The 18,388-nt window shown below is 40.4% G+C and overlaps 1 protein-coding gene across 4 annotated transcripts in view; it reads left to right on the forward strand.

Moving 5' to 3' along the window:
• Positions 1 to 18,388, forward strand: part of CACNA2D3 (calcium voltage-gated channel auxiliary subunit alpha2delta 3) — a 3,251,448-nt gene that overhangs the window by 2,763,090 nt on the left and 469,970 nt on the right. For all 4 annotated transcript variants that reach the window (XM_069643639.1, XM_069643642.1, XM_069643640.1 and 1 more), the window contains 2 exons: positions 10,296 to 10,357; positions 11,954 to 11,998. In XM_069643639.1, coding sequence (XP_069499740.1) covers positions 10,296 to 10,357; positions 11,954 to 11,998 — 107 coding nt within the window. The remainder of the gene's footprint in view (positions 1 to 10,295; positions 10,358 to 11,953; positions 11,999 to 18,388) is intronic.

The following is an 18,388-nucleotide window of genomic DNA, read 5'->3' on the forward strand; positions in this document are numbered from 1 at the left end:
AGCCATGCAACATTTTACTACTAGATATAAACTACAATTACAACCATCCACTCTCAGAAATGCCTCCATCCAGTAAAAGATACCTTTGTAAGTGGATGCTTCACTGACCTCATATGGAGACATTCCTGTCCAGCAAGCCACAGGACCACAATCTTTTACTACTGGACAATCTTCAGACACACAGACAATACAAACACCTCACTCCATCCAGCAAACACTGCCACCGCCTTTAACCACTGGATTCACACAATAAAACATACTAAGGTAAGGTGTGGAGGCATCCCAAACCACATAAGTATACACAAACAGGTGTATGGCAGGGCCATACCCACAACAGCTATCATGACATCGCCTATAGTTAATTTTCATACACCACATGACATCCATGCATGGAAGGATATACTGCACTAAAATCCTAAATGTCCATGTTGCATTTCCATTGCAACTAAAAGTGTAAAGAACACTCTTAAAACGGTTAATTTATTATTAGTAGATTTATTTGTATTCAGTATTTAAACCTTTACAAATATATTAATATTTATTTTTAAAGGAAACCAACAATTAACAATTAACACAATTATAATATAAAACCATTATACATACCACAGTATACTCCAATTATTACTGCACAGCTGAAAAATAAATTGTAAAATTGCACTTCTCATATCTTGAGCCCAATCCTGAAATCACCATACATAGCACTTGAATACAATTACTACCTTCCATGCTATCTAAGGAGGTTGATTCCATAATTGCATTCCCTAACGTAAAATAGTATAACTTATAATACACATTCTAACCTACAATTTAATATTACAAATAGTAAAACTGCAAGTCTATTTAGCTTACATATTTAAAATCAGAACCTAAACATAATAATCAACTAACAGGGTCATCATTCCTTAGCATAGATATTCTCTTAATCATGCAACTTCTGATACTCAGATAGACTAGCAATGGTCACCTGGTGCAATTTCCTTATCATACCCCACAACCTGAAGAGAGCAAAGTGCACGCTTACATTCTCAGTGCTAAGGCACTATATCCAAAATGAGTCTGTTTTTATAGTTTCAAAACAATGTAAGAATCTACCTACCTAACATCAATCTTAATTTATAGCATGCTACTGTCATAGAACATTGTTGTGTTACAAATTCTAACATACCATATTGTTGTGCTACAAGTCCATGTTGCTTGTTTGCACAACCAAACTGTTGCAATTCCTCAAAAGACTCATTCTAGCTTGTTGTAACATCCATACATGAGAACACACCACCTCAGTTCCCTCACCGGCAGCCTCGACTTTAAAATGCCATGTTATGCTATGAATACGTTGCTCCTTCTGGTGACAGCAGCCCAGCCTGCCGCCACAGGGAGACAGATGTGTTCCTTTATAAATGGTGAAATCCACCACATCCATACAAATAAACGGCAGATTGGATGAGCTGTCCAAACATTGCTAACATGCAGAGATAAAAAAAAAAAAAAAAAAAAAAAAATATATATATATATATATATATATATATATATATATATATATATATATATATATATATATATATATATATATATATATATATATATCATGGCACGACAACTTTTTTCTAAACCCTTTCCTATTTTTGTCTCTGTGGCATCAGTAACTTTTACTTGACTGACTTTCCACAACAGGGAACCTTCTTTGAGCCGCTAGCTGCCGATCATCAACACAGACAATGCTAATTCAGCATTTTCCTTGTAACGCAGGCGCACATTATAAGGTCCTTTCTTCTGCCTTCTGCTCCAGATGAACGTTACCGGGACAGGACTCACTCCTTAACACTGAAAATTAACTATGGAGCTTACATTGCAGGTGGTGTGCCAGGGGCTCACCATCACTCCCAGCAGCACACTGAAATCAGCAGTCTGGAAGCAGGTTTGGAGCGCGACAGAACATCAGAACCTTTTTCTAATATATATTGAGTTCCCTAAAACTCTAGTCTAAACCTTGAGGTCATTATATGAGCACAGGATGGAGGTTTTATAGAATGTCTGCAATCCTTCTTTGGAATAATCACGGACATATTGGAAGTCAATTTAACCCAGAGAGCTAATAGAGTGCTTTGTTTTGTTAACCAATATTCTCTTTAAGCCTACTTTGGCAGGCCATGACACACCATTGTATACCTTGTTGCACCCATATGTATGTTGTTGACTTAGATTCTTCTGTTTCCCCATGGGTCTTCAGTGCTCACGTGCTATCTTCTGTTGGGTAGACTTCTGGTTGATGATGGGGAACGGGAGTGTTCATTGGCGATAGAGACCTAGAGCAAGAAGAGTCATATCTGCAAAATATTGAGTATTTCATGACTGTGAAGTTGCTGGTACTCTAGTGCTGAGTCAAGTATTTCTGGATACACTTCTGATGCTGCTTATGCTGCCACATTCGTGGGCTCAGTGATTACAGGGGGCATCAGCTGCATATCTCTCTAATGGTGAAATTCCATGCTCTACTCTACATACAGTTATGAGATTGGCCTTAGGGGTGGGTGTCTCCTCAAGCTCTCAAGCCCTCTATCACCATCTGGCATAATTTGCAGAGGACAGTCGCATTAACCACACTAGAAGCTCTACCCTCAATATTGCATTTGTTAGGGAGCGCCAACCATCCATTAGCTCCACAGATGCCCATATCTGCTTTCCTAAAATGTACTAACCTAGTCCACAAGTAACTCTGAGGTTCATGTGCCCCTACAGGGCCAGCAACTGCCTTGGAACTATCCCACAATGTTCACAGGCCTGCAAGCATGGACACGGTATGCAAAACCTTCAGGGCATTCAAGACCAGCCTTAGGGCACATCAGATCCCCCAGTGTCCCATTTGCTCATGCCTAGCCAATGAAGAGCCTGCATACAACGTTTCCATTCACAAATGGGTAAACAGAGGGAATTCATTGTAGCTATAATGTTAGGCCATCCACCTCCGCCTAATTTTCACCCACAAAGAGATAAGAAAGTAGACCTATCCCAGCTATCAAATTTCCCAAACCTGCAGCTCCAGCCTCTCAACCATAGTGCCACACAGAGGAGTGTGCAACCTTTCTTTATAACTAGTCATCCCATGCCTAGCTTATGGGTGGCTGGAGTCAACATTGGTGAATGGTGTGAAGAGTTGGAAAAGCATGACGAGTACACTGAAGGAAGGAGCTCAGGTTGCGGCAGGGCAAATGAAGAAATGAACCAGGAACAGAGTAGGTGGTAGCAGGAGATGGGGATGAGAAAGATGTATTGGAGGTTGCATATGGGGAAGAATGAGGTAGATGATTGGAGAAGGAGGTGGTCGCAGAATGTGGTGAGAAGTTGGAAATAGAGGGTACATCTGGAGTAGGAGATAGAGGACTGGAGGCGGAGGTGATAGCATGAGTGGGTGGTGAGAAGTAATAAGTGGAGTGAATATCTGGGGAGGTGCAAGAACATTGGAGGGGAGGGAGGCAGCAAGACACCTTGGGTGCAAGTGGAAGGTGAAGTAGTTTACCTCTGAAGGAGGATGGAGAGAAATAGAGTGGGGAAGGACGTTAGGAGAAGCTAGAGGAGGAGGAGGTAACACCTGTGTTTATAAAGGAAGAGTCTTGTGTAGTGGCAGAAAGAAGAGGATGGACAGAGGAATCTGCAACAGGATGATATGCTGATGCTTTGTACATTGAGGACTGAGACCCAAGAGGCAACACACCCATTGACAATAGAAAAGAACAAGGAGGCCTGGTTGTCCAAGGCAGGTGGAAGGGGTGGGATACCCAGGCAGAAATATCAGTGTATTGAGGGATCTAGGCAGCAGTGGGCTCATTAATACATCTTTATGAGAATAGGGGCTTGTGTGCCTCTGGTCAGGTTAGACAACGTCAAGCTCAACCTCTCTGATCTCCAAATGTTCCAATCTTACCTGCACCTGGTTTAAATTACCTTGAATATGCTCCCAGTGAAGCTTAGAAGTTGATCCACCTTGGACCAGGAGGACAGACCGCTAAGAGATAGCCAAGAGTATGGGACCCATGATTCCTGCCTCTATGTAGCTAATCCCAGAGAATTGATCACCTGGAGACTCAGGAGCGAAGACCTTTGCTTTCCAGGCTTTGGCGGTGTGGCTATGTACTTCCATTCGACGACCCCTGATTGGTTAATGTCAGGATTACGTTCTTTTTCCAGTTAAAAATTTAAACTATAAACTCATTACCCAGTTGTTCATGTGTGCCAACCAGCCCCCATGACAGTCCCCAGATATGGATAACATAAATATGGTACCCCGACTTTATTAGAATTCAATTATCAACTTACAATAGCTGACAGAATAGAAATCCCACATCAGGCAGAATAAAATGGGAGCAGCAACACAAATTAGTCAAAATACAATACTGTTTTTGCCCATTTTCAAAGGTAAGTAATGCACAATCATTCACCTCAATATAGGAAATAGGCTTATGGAGAGATGATAGGATACCATGTTGTGGTTTGTATAATTTCCAGCATGTTCTTAATGAGAGCTTGGAAGGAAATGTACTGACCTGACACCAAGAAAAACAAAAGTGCAGCTGCCTGCCTTTTCTCATCTTTATGAGGATATGTTCTACATTTAAAATAAATGAGTGCCAGAAATCGAATTGTCTTTACATGTTGACATTCCATTGTGCAATTCATTAAAAGCTACATGTGAAATGTGTTACTGGTGAAGAATGATATCATTCTTGCCTCATTACAATGAAAAGTCTTTACTGATGTGGTAAATAGTTTAGACTAGGCATTAGCAAAATCCCAGTGTTCATTCTTACCGAACACACAGGAAGTGCAGATGACTAGTTTAGCATAGCTCCGTTCAGGATTACTATGAAGAACGGTTGAATGGAAAATGCAGCCAGATATAAGTATGTCCTACTGCGATAAACTTAAATATTCTGATACTCGTAATGGACCTTGTCTCATACATATGTTATTTTTCACACTATTGTTATATGTTGTCCCGTCAGTATAGATACAATAATATCATTATCAGATTATTTGTTCTTCTATATTTTCAACAACACCAACATGTTTTACTGCTGCTCACCTGTTTACTGTGGATAATGGTTCCTTTGCTGATGTTCACTACCTGTGGAACGATCTGTGTCATCAAACACTGTGGGTCTGATTCACAGAGCAATTTCCAATGGGATTACGCCTTTATAAAAAACACTTCTGGCTGTGTGTTTCAGCACCTGGTGACCATGAATTGAATCCCAATTAAATTGTGTCAATCTTTCATTCCCACCTTCGATTCACTCCTCCCATTACAGCCAGTCGTCTGTGGGGGTGCCATTTATTTGAGCACCTTGTACTTATTTTTCATCTTTCACTTGGGATTAATATCTGAATTCCAATCAACACATACATCAAATGAATGACACATGTATTCATAATATGTATTCATTTTCCTACCCATCTTATTGATTTGATTGATTTATTGATTTATCGAGCGCTTTACACCAAGGCTCTGTACAGTAGAACAACATTATACATAATAACATCAACAATGTAACAGATGAAGCAAAATTATATCATGAATCATTCGTTAACACAGCGACAAGAGCAATTGACTGAAGGGTTGAGGGAATAAGGAGTGGGATTAGGCAGGTGGTGGAGGGCGTGGTGGAGAGTTAGAAGAGGGACATTGAAGAGAGGGAGAGGAGGGTAGGAGAGGGGAGAGAAAAATCAAAGGGCAGAAAGAGGAGGGGAGGGGGAAGCAGAGAGGGTAGAGGGGGAGGTTTCAGGGAGGAGAATGGAGAAGGAGGGATTTAAGGGAATTTATCATCTCTGTCTGATCAGCATCTTCAGTCTTCCATTTTGGCATCATGGAGCCCTAAATGCATGAGCTTTCGTAAATATGATTGTACCACTACCATCCTCATACCCCTTCAATGACCCCACGGCAAGCACATTCGACACCAGGCACCTTACTCAATCCTTACGGCCCTTGTTGGGTGCCTGCCTATTTATCTGGCAAAGAGTCAATGGAGTCGATTAATACTTAGACCACTCTTTGTGCCCCTATGGTACGGCTGGCAGCTGGTAAAGCTGCCACCTCACAGAAAATGTTTCAGTACCCACTTCCCCTCTTGGGCAGCCATTATCTCCAGCATCCATTTGCCTCCCAGCGTTTACCCTAAAGAAAGTCTCTAAAAACGAATACTGCTTCAATTGACATTGGCATTGTATCCTTTAGGACGTCATCCTCTACTTTCTGATTATATGGATAACAACTGTAATTGTGTTCTGCATTGATTTCCTTTTATTTGTGTGTGTGCGATTTTTACCAATGTTGGCAGAGAACAATTGTGCCCTTTGGGATTTGGCCTTCTGCAGAATAATTTAATCAAATACACAACATAAATATATTCATTGGTTTCTCACAGATATATAAGTGACTTTATAAGGAATTTCAGTGCCTAAGCTTACGTTATTGGAGCATTTCTAAGTGGTAAAAGCTAGTTTAGTTATGTGTGCACGTGTTCATTGGAATCATAATGAAAAGCCAGTGGAACTCCTCTGCAATGGACCTGGACTCTAAGGTTCCTTGCTAACAAGCATTGGTGCCATTGCAAGCATACTATACATGCAGATAACGTATTGAGGTTGCATTCTACTTTTATACCCATTTAACCCATTTCAAGTGTGTGCATTCCTTTAATCTACATCCAATTAAAGATCAATATAGTACAACATTATCACTAATAATGACAATGTACCCTGTCTCTACATTCATTTGTGAGGGCTGCCTTTGGGTTGAAGTTTTTGTTAGACATGTGTGTGTCCACACCATGCAACCGTTTCAGTTATGAGAGCTACTTCTCACCAGCAAACATGATCCATAGAGTGTCATTGAATCGTCACGCCATCCATTGATCAATTACCCAGAAACAAGATCGGTGGATAGTTGTTTATGTATTATTATTATCCCCTAGAACAACTACTCTGTCAATCTGTGGCATTTGTGGCTTCTTACCAGAAATGGCCTAGGTCATTCTTGGAGTATGGTTCTCATTCATTTTGAATGTACTCTACAATTGGTGGTGTTTGCTGGATTTACCTCAATGCCCCAATAACTATTCCCCCACACTATGCCATTCTGATTATTGCTAATGTAGGTGGAACATGGATGTGACTGTCTGCAATCTTGATAGTTGTCTGTCTTGGGGTGATGCAGATGTGTATAAAAGTGTGATGGAACTAGAGAAAAGGTCCACCATTAACTTGGTGGGCAAACACAGGGCACACTTTTATCTGATGAACATCAGTAAATATTGTATAAATGTTTAAAGAAAATATACTGTTTAATTTGATTTAAGATGCTTTACTTCAAGACAACTATTTTTTCAAGATGGTTTGTATCACAGGTACAAATTCCAACAATAAATACATAACCTGTGCGTTCCACAAGACAATGGTTTCAGCAATATACAGTCATTATAGACAAACAAATTTGTAACATTGGTTTTTCCTTAATCACAACACATGAGATTACAGTTCTCACAAAACAGAGTGTACGGCGCGTTTCGGGACTAGCCCTTCTTCAGGTACAATTTTCAAGCTTTACTTTTCCTGTAAATTGAAATAAAGATAAAAATATAGAACTTATATTTAATTTAATTAAAGCGTGTCTATTTAATTTTTATAAAAGGTTGTGAAATAATCAAACGAAAACACAATTCACCTGTGTTCTTAAAGTGCCAATGGTAACTGAACCAATATATATAGGATCAACTAGCTGGTGAAATCTTCTAGGTGTTAGACACTGATGCCTAATAGAGAAATGCAAAAGAATTTTTCAAAAACAATCATGTGTTTTATGTGTACAAGAACCGCGAGTGGGACCAAGTCGCTCTACAAAAGCGCTGGGTCCCACTCCACGGTAATTTCATCTGTTTTTTTTAAAAAAGCATCACAATATGCTCACCATGTTCGCATATGCTGGTGCATTGAGAGTGGACATTTTCATGTGACACGGAGAATCCTTTACCGTTTTCATCTACATGATAATGATAGTATTGTCCACACTTGTCTTTAAATATAATCCACCTCGCCGTTCTGTAAATAGTAACAGAAAGTGCAGATTGTAATAATCTCAAAACTCTTGGACTAGACTGTTTAAGGATAACTGGCCGTGTAATTAGCACTATGTATGGTACTGCCGGCTTACTTGTTTTCCTTGAACGGACTGCTGCTTGTTGTGCTCGTCTTCGTGCCACAATCGTGGTGTAGACATTCCAATAAAATAAAAGTGTGATGCCCTATAAAACAAAGAGAATGTTCCTCCCGGAAATGCATTCTTCTGAGTGAATTTGCATACCCAGAATGCCTTGCTCAGTGCCTCTCAACTAGCGGTGAACTTTCTGGGATGGATACTTGGTGGTGCTGTGACATGTATTCATTGTTACCTGAAATGGCCAACTATATTCCCACAATTGTGATCTTGAAATGTTATTTTGATTGACTCATACTATTTTGGGGGCTGTAGTGGGACATTTTTTACAATCACATTTTTGAAAACATCTTTGTGATCACCCGTCCTTCACAGTTAACTCAAACAATCAAAAGTAACCAGTGATTACAAATGTAAGGGGTGGAAAGAGTTATTCATGGTGTGTGCACTCATTAAAGTAACAGTGTTCACAGCTATGTCAGTTACCTCTGTTTCCTTACACCACCTGACCGGTCAATTAAAGGGATGGTCTAGTAAAAAGTTTTATTTAAAATATAGATAGGCTACATAAAAAAAAATACTAGCATCCTCCGTTTTAAAACTTCCCGGCTCGGAGGAGTCTGAGAAACTTGGAAAGAAATCCTGCAGCGTTTTCCAACACAACCGCGTTGTGTCTGCCTGAATCTGCTTTACCATTTGGGGCTCTCGGGCTCCCCACGGGGAGCCCGAGAGCCCCAAATGGGAAATCAGCTGCAGGTAGAAATACTACGCAGCATGTAAACATAACCGCGTGCGTTTCTGCCTGCTGTGGCTTTCACTTTGGGTCTCCGGTGCTCCCCTGGGAGCACCGGAGACCCAAAGTGATAGCCACAGCAGGCAGAAACACACGTGGTTGTGTTGGAAAATGCTGCGGTTCTTCTTTCCTAATTTCTCAGGCTCCTCGTCTGAGAAACTTGGAAAGAAAAAACACAGCGTTTTCCAACACAATAACGTTGTATTTATGTTTGCGGTCGCTTCAAAAGCGACCGCAAACATAAATACAACGTTTTTAAAGCTGCGGTTTTATTTCTAATTTTTCCGGGCTCCTCCAGCCCGGAAAACTTAGAAAATAAACCGCAGCTAGTGCTTATTTTTTGTAAAAAAAATAAATAGCACTTACCGAGATTCAGCTGCAGCTTTCCTGCTCTGGTCTCCGGTCCGCGTCCTCCGAGTCCCGGCACTAATGAAGGGAAAGCCACCCAGCGGTAGACTTTGTTTACTACAGCTGGCTGGCTTTTCCTTCATTAGTGTCGCAAAAGCAAAAGCCAGCACAGGAGGGCCTCTATTTCACAAAATGGCTGCGCCCCTGTGCTTGCTTTTTCGAATTTTGAGCTTGAATAGCTCAAAATTTTACATAGGAAGTTTTAAAACGGAGGATGCTAGTATTTTTTTTTATGTGGCCTATCTATTTTTTAAATAAAATTTTTTACTAGACCATCCCTTTAAGGTGGTGTGTATGTGTTTGAACTACACTAAAGTTTTTGTTAAATGTCAGTTTCAGAAAGTGGATCACCTGCGTGTGGGTTCGTGTAGAAATATGTTTTTTTGACGCAGATGATAATATGGGGATTTGATGCCCGTGGACAGGAAGTCAGTGCCAGGTTGCTATTGAACAGTTAGATTTGTGTTTGTTAGGGTAGGATGCTGAGAGGTATCTTGTATCTTTCATACCATAGCAACCTCGTGAACAACATACCAAGCAACAGCCTTGTGGCATTGCATGTCTATGCAATGCATCAATACATTGCAGCATAGGGAAGCATGACCTATCACCACTAGGCAAAACAAGGTATAGTTCCATCTAGAAAATATAATGCTGAATATTTCAAGAGATGTCCCCTCTCTTTGACAGTTATTTTTTTTTTTAAATTGGCGATTATATCTGCTAGCTACGAATACAGTTTAAATGTGTGCCTTTTTCCTTTCCTTGCTTTAACTGAAGATGGCCGCATACTCAACACTCGCCCAATGACAATTGTGAAGTTCTTGCATCCAAAGTGTTGCAAAGCCAACCATTAATTTCATGTTCTTTCTTTTTTTTTTTTTGCAGCTGTGGGTATTCAAATGAAACTTGATTTTTTTCAAAGGAAGTTTTGGACAGCCAGCAGACAGGTAGAGTAAAATAACATATGTACATGTGTTTAATTGGGTAAGCTTAGCTTTGCAGTAAGAGACAGCTAATCAAAACTTACTGAAAGATGCAGTATAATTGGGTTATTTAAAAAAAGGTTGTGGTTTCTGAAAGAATGCAAGGAATTAAGGAATAATGGAATATGATTTGGGTTCTTATGAGGGGTCTATTAAAGAAAGAAAAACAAAGCTGCTATTGTACATGAAAGAAATAGAATGGGAAGAGAAGTGGAAATTGTTCAACCGGACATATATATTTAAGGTAAAACATAACATAAATGTAATAAAAACTAAAGAGCTGTTTTGAAATACAGTAAATCCAATATGTACAAACACAACAAAATACATGTATAAGCACATGAGCTTTACATGCAATGGAAATAACATTGAATAATAAACATAAGGAAGTCCTTATTGACCTCCTCTCAGCCAATCAGAATGTTGAGAATCCTGTCAATATTGATTGCATTTCAGCCATTCTGTCCACAGAAACAGCTAGGGAAACAACAGAACGCATTCCTCTGCATTCACTGCAATCAGGAAACATTAATTAATTTCCCAGAAAGAGGTATTTGAACACTACAACCTAACGTTTTACAACAAAGGAACAGCTACAACACGGAACCATGCTTTCACTTTTGTAAAGAAAAATCTTTCACTTTAACATTGCAGATATGCAAGCTCATGCTACAACTGTTCCAGTTCCAACAAGCTTGCAAATAACATTCTTGCATTATAAATGTATCCTATTTCTTTGCATAGTTCAAAATGAAAGCACATTTAATTTACTAACACATTTCCTTACTTTATTCATTATTACACTGTTTGTTTTTTCAACATCACAACTCTAAAACATGTTCTACTACCATATGTGATTACATATCTATAGACCTAGATTTGGGCCGTAATGCTTGAAACAATGACCAATGCCTAATGTTTTGGCCTCAACATGTCCTCAGCCATAACTTGGGGGCAGGTCATTATCCTATGAAAATGATGCCTTTCTCAGCCTACAAGGCCAGAATAATTTTCATTGTTCTTTTAATCATTTGTACAATTACATGGAAGCTCAACCTGATATAATCCAGTACAAACTTGCAACCAAAAAGAGCATACAGGCATCTATCATAATACTACATCCAGGCTGCACAAAGCAACACACGACGTAATGTTCCTGAGAGTCCAGCCATAGCAAGCAAGTGGTCCACTTCTGGAGAGACACACTCCACTTATGGAAAATGACCAAAGCAGATCGGGGAAAACTTCACATTTTTGGCCAGGGTTGAAATGTTTTGCAGACGGTTGTCATCTCTTTGTAACACAAACAAGTGCATCATTATGTACAATTCAATTCAGAAATGTTTCTACAAGCTTAGAATTGTTATCGTAAACAGGTTGTTCTTTAATGACTAACGAAAGCGCAGTGTTTAAAAAAAAATCCTTTCAAACAAACACCCTACTCATTTTCTCTACATCATTTGTTCTAGAGATGTGCTATTGCAAGTGCTTAAAAAGTGTTTACCGAATTTTGAAATGATTATTGATTTTAATCGTACACCATCTTCATCTTGTTTACAGTGCGCCTCCCTTGATGGCAAATGCTCAATAAGCTGTGATGAAGAAGTGAGTATCTTTCTAACTTCCGTCTACAGTAGAAGCAGTAATATGATGCACACGTGCCATTAAAACATAACTAGTGCCAGCGTCTTATTTAGTTGTGTTTTCATTAAACATAGTTCAAAATCCTAGTTTCCATAGGCTGTCACATTTCATGGTGGGGATAGGATTTCTTTGTAGCATATATACCATACTATGGTCGATGTTGTAATTGACATGCATAACAGAGGTACCAGTCGTGTGTGCCTCATGTGCCAGCTGAGTGTGCTCAAGGTGCAGGCACAATTGCATTTCTTTCTTATGTATGACCCTGAAAATGAAGTTGCTTTTCTAAAATAATGAGACAGTATGATCTGTGTTGTGTGGTCAACCATTCCGGTAATGGGACGTCGTCCAAGTAAAGGGCTAGAGCAAAGCGATGGTCCCTTAACGTACGCGTCAATGCCATTACCAGAGGGTCGGCCCTACTACAAATGTGATATTACCATTTGCCTTCGCAGAAAAGGCCACATGGGTGCTTAAGGCTAAAGTAATTTTGAAAAAAAGAAATGCTTATCTTAAGTCAGGCGATGCCACTTGTGCTTGAGCGGCTCCATTTTGAGTACTGATTATGATGATGTCACAGAAGGGGCATGTCATGAATGAAGGCAAGTCAGAATTTCATATTTCTTTTTATTTGCTTTTGCCTGAAGCACCCACATGTGCTATTTCACAGTGCTAAAGGTGGCATAAGGGGAGGCACAGGGTGAGGAGTGCACAGCTCTTGGGAAGCTCTAAAGGAGGAGTATGCCTGTGATTAAAGCCTGTGTTCGGATCCTTCTGTTTGACTAGTATCCCCCAAACAAGCTGCTGATGGTTGTTCGGTTAATTTGTTTTGCCCTTGTTTTTCTTGTCCTGCCCTTGTAAATCCTTTGTTTGTTGCGCCCTGATGCCTGCGGGCTATGGCACTTTATAAATAAATAAATAAATAAATAAATAAATAAATAAATGGTAGAAACAAGTTCTCTGCACTCAGCATAAACCTTGTTCCTACCACAACTGTAGCAAACCTGCCATGCTGCCACCGGTATGAGAGGTTATAATAATATTAAGGGGCTGATTCATGGAATTATTTGCGCTGTAAAACGGCGAATTGTGTGCCATTCTGCCCGCAAATTCCTGTTTAACAAATGGGGATTTGCGGGCAGAATGGCACACAAATTCCTGTTTTTTGGTGCAAATAATTGCATGAATCAGCCCCTATATTGGGATCCAGGTGATCATGCCATGGTTCTGGAGAATGAACCTATTCTATGCCATAATGTCAATCAAGTGGGAGACCTTGACGAGTATGAATCCCTACATTGGTACCATTCTATATCGTGGATGTGGCCTATATTTGAGGATTGAGGACTAAGACTTCACTTCTAATGACTCTGAACATGTTGTGCAGCACAATTTCCCTGGTAACATCGATTTCTACTGAAAAGTGGCATCTCTCACAATTTACCGCGTGCACTGCACCAGCTTGCGTAACCCAATGTTACACAGGTAGACTTTCATTATCAAAATATAATTTTACTTATACACCTACTATGTGATCTATTTGACAGTTTCCATATGGACAAAAAGTCTAAGAATATTATAACAAAGACCACTCAGTGATACCGCTTAATAATCAAAATATCAACAGTAAGAGGACATTGAATTGTGGAATGCATGTAACATGTACAGAAAAATGTGTCATTACGCATCATGAAAACATTAAAAATACATAATTGAACACATCATTTTGAAAACATGAGAAAATACATTACATTAGGAAACAATCAGATATTCCATATATTTGGCAAAGCAGTATTTCCCTTTGCAGACGCAGCTTGAATGTAAACCCTGCCTGTATTGGTCCCCTCATCAATTCGGTATCTTCTTTGTGGGTAAGACTGGTGGACGAGGGGGTCAGTATGAAAGGCCTGTGAAGATAATTGCCATCAAACCGATAAGGAGTAGAAATAATTCTGCTATTGATCAATTTAAGGAATATTATAACCCAGGGGAGTAGCATGGCACACTCCCGTGATTCAATTTCCAGTCCATATAAGCCGGTAATGCTCGCCAATAAAATAAAAGCCCCAGATATTTGCCTATAGGAGATGGAGCAGTGTGATTCACCAGTCCCGGCCACTGGCAGGGCTTTCAGTGAATAGTTCCCTCTCATGATAGGAGCACCGCAATATGAGCCCTGACTCCCGCCTGCACCATTAAGTCTTGCCTGGGCCACACGTGACAGACGCAGCCCAGACATGGGGAATCCCCCGCCCCAACCCCCGCCTCCTTATCTTATTAAGGGGTATGGTTCTGCTCCCTTATGGAATCTCGCCCGGGTCGCACCTGACAGATGCGGCCCGGATTCTCCACCATCACCGCCCCACCGCTATTCACACCCCTACTGGGGGGCAGCCAGCAGAAGTGGTGTGACTGCATTCTTAGTCCTGCCCCCTCCCTCCTGATCATGCTTTATGTGGTTGCTGGGAACCAGGCAGATGTTTTATTCCCCCTTTACCTCAAAGTGCCATTATAGCTTGATAGACCTCACCCTATGGCTGTACCTGGAGTTATGGCCCTGTAAACCTCGTTAAACACCTTTGTTGTGCTCAGACCTTTAACTAGTTCTTCAGGACCCACAACCCCTGGTACAGCCCTTAGGCTAGCTCCATAAAGCTTAAATAAAAACATGCTCTCCTCCCCGGAAATTGCTGTATATGCTTCAAAATGTATTCCAACGGGTTCTGCCTTATAAAATAGTTATGATAATCGGTATACTCGTATTAATACCCAACTAAACCAGGTACACATTTTATCAGTCTCAGTAGATAGAAAGGCTGAGTCAACCTTACACAGGTTCAAACCAGCTTGATATCCATATTTCTCAGCAGCAGACACATAACTTTCTGAGCTATTTTACTATTTTACATACCAGAATTAAATAAACGGGACATAATAGTTGAAGTAAAGGAAAGAAGACGTTGAGACCGGGTACAAGTTATTCTGCTAAACTAAGCAGGTCAAATAAGTTAAATAAAATATGTATAAAGGCCATTTTACTTTATGTGAAGACCTAACATTGTTGCTTCTTCAGCGCCTCAATGTTTGCCCAATATTAGGCATGGCAAGTACAATTCTGTATTAGGCATAACCCCTACACAGCCCTGTGGTATCTTTCAAAGCACATGTGGCCATGAATTCAATTTTTGACTGTATATGATTGTTCGGCCATTGTCATGGGCCCTGGCAGCACATACATACAGCATGACAAATAACATATGATTGATTAACAATCAATCCTGCATGAGAAGTATGATGATAGAAAAACATCAACATCATATATAGTTTATTTCGAACAGAAGCCATACGAGTTTTGGGAAAATGGCAAAAGAAAAATACAACTACAATACGAATAACAATAGCACATAAATGCATAAATCATCACAATACTAAAAATCGATTCTTACCGAAAGAGCACTTGCGTATTGGCCCCCCTTTCCCATTGAAGTTATTCCTCCCTGACGTAGACGCACACCTGGATGGAAGCAGATTGTTCCTGTCTTGGCCAATGCCAATACCATGTCTAGCGGAGCAATATGTCATTCTACATCGAACCCCTTTGAAGAATATGCTGATACTAATGACCTACTTATCAACACACTAAAACGTAAAGTAATATGCTTAAACAGAACTGGCAAACTGAATATATATTCCTGGCATGGTGGTAAGATTCTAAGTGAAATGTGTTACGTTTAATGCGCAAAATGAAAAATAAAACGAATTTCAAATTTTTCAAATACCCACTACAGCCTGTATGACATTTTTAAAGTCACATGTAGTACCTGCATTGCTATATAGTCTAGAATTGATTGATCACGGCTGTAGCAAGAAATTGAATAAGTTAGAGGACCTGCTATTGTAATTGTAATGGGTTATTTATAACGCGCTTAATGCCCAGAGGTTTATAAGCACGGGCCCAGGGATCAGACTTGTGTTGCTCTGCGTCGTCTTATTTCCAAGGCGAGCACGTTGCCCCAGAGCTATCCTCCCGAGACTATGATGAGGAGTTTTATGCATTCCAAACTACATTCCAATCTCAATAATGCAATGAATTAGGCCTCTTGATGTGGCCTAGTTTGATGAAGTGGAGAAGGCTTCAGATCAGTATCCCAGACCTAGACTGAGGTCCACTATATGTTAGACTTGCCAACGAAGCAAGAAAAAGCTTGTTCAAAGTGCTCTTCGATGTTATGGCGCACTGTGCTAATATCATTAAAGATGCAGGAGCAGACATTGAGTTACTCATTACTAATTAGGAGAACGTAAAGACAAACTTATGAGAGTCTGATTGGATCATGATGAGAGAATATATGCTGATTTCTAATGAGAAAAAGATAGACCTGCTTCCCCCCATGTTTAGTGTAATTTCCCAGTTATGTCGGGAGAAATCAGAGTCTTGGATTCAGATTAAATCTACTCTCGACCAGAGAGATATTACGCATTCGGGATAAAGGTATACACATTGAAAGTGGATGTCGCGATTGACAAGTGGAATCCAATAAAGACACCTTGTTCAATGTATGCATACAATGTGAACAACTGGAGGATTTAAGACGACGCTTTTTGGGGAAAGAGTTTGGGACAAATTGATAAAAAACATCAATATTAAGCAATCCCATATAAGAAATGAATGTGGCTCAGCTAAGCTGTATGCATCCTTGATACTCCTAATTCTATTACAGTTAATTAGCAGCCTCAAAATTCGTCATCTATATAGTGAGCACATGAATTACAATTTAGAGATATTCTCATCTCAGTATTTACAATAACTATATTTCCGTGAATTACCCCCTTTCCAGCTGCTGTTTAACTGAACAGTTGTGGGCGACCACAATTATCAAATTATAAAAATGTGATATTTTTAGATTAATTGTGAAATGTGCAATACACCCATTCCAAGGATGGTGGCCCCTTCTTGGAATCCATTCCATCCTAGGAAAAACAATCTTGTAGTTAAGTGTTGCAACCTGTGATTAAATGATGACTTGTCTGCAGGAGTACAGGCTAATCAATAGCATGTTATTAATTTCTTGGTTGGTACAACAGCCTGGAAACTAGCTTCTCTGTGCTGTTCTTTTGGGTCAAACCAGTGTCTGAGTGTGGCTAGTCACCTTGATGCAGGCGCCAAATCAGGTTTGCATCAGGTTCAAAGTGTTGCTCTCTGCTATTAATGCAATGGTCCAGTAGCGCAGTTCTAAGAGTCCACCAAGTCGGTTTAGCAGTCGAGCTGGTTCGAGAGGATGTGTACCAATGGGTCGAGTTGGAAAGTGACGCAATGTTTCCAGTGGTCCAAGTCGAGGGCCGATGTGAAGGTTTCAGTTGTTCCTTATATTGTCTCAAGACAAAGCAGTGCGAAGGCCACAGCAGTGGTGAGCTGCTGTTTAAGCCAAAGCAGCAATGAGTATCGCTTGTGAGAAGCAGTATCAAACCAGTACTTTGGCTGCAAGCACGAGTTCAAAGTTTGTTGAAAGTGCCAAGGGCAGCACCTGAAGTTCAGTTTGCTTCACAAGCTTTTAACACAGTTCATTCGGTTTGGGGATAGTTGTTCACAGTGGTGGAAAACAGGAATCTAGCTGCTTTGTGCTTCTCACAGTGATGTGATTCTCTCTCCAGGAGCTAGAGGACAAGGTGAGTCCCTTGAGCTCTTAATTCTCAAACCAGGGAGCTTTCATGAGTCCTGAATGGGTTCCTTCAACTCCAATGAGAAGCCTGGTTCCAATGCAGCTGGTAGGGTTGCAGGCCGTGGTCCAAACAACAGTCACTCCAAGGTTCCCTCGGTATGGTTGAGAAAAGTAGCTTTCTTCTGTCTTGCATGCACCAGTCTTCAACTCTGGCCTTACCACCACATAGATATGGCCACAATTATGATGTTTTGGATGTGAAGAAGTTAATCACATCCTCTTTCCGCTGTGACTTTGAAAAGGCACGTTTGCACTTTAGACTTGCCATGTGCCACTAAAGAACAGGTGCTGCAGCTGTCAGGAAACTGGTGCAGCAGGGCATATGTGTGTACTATGCCTTTAAGCACCGAGGATTAGGAAAATGGGGGTTGACCATCAAGCAACCTTTATGAGTAGGATTACCAGTGCCTGGAGCTGACTGCTGGAGCAATCACATCACACCCACTCCTCAGCTGGCTTTTTTTCAATTTAGGATGGAGGGAAGCAACAAAGGGCACAGGCATCCACCATCCAGGAAACTGGAGAAGTAGAGAGCATGAGTTGAACTTCCTCAAATCAAATGCCTCAGGATTTGTGTCTCTGTCATGCTGTAGTGAAAGGGGGAGTTGGCCAGAGTAGAGGAAGCTTACGT

Source organism: Ambystoma mexicanum, chromosome 2p (genome assembly GCF_040938575.1).
Source record: "Ambystoma mexicanum isolate Mex_15411 chromosome 2p, UKY_AmexF1_1, whole genome shotgun sequence".
Classification (NCBI taxonomy): Eukaryota; Metazoa; Chordata; class Amphibia; order Caudata; family Ambystomatidae; genus Ambystoma; species Ambystoma mexicanum.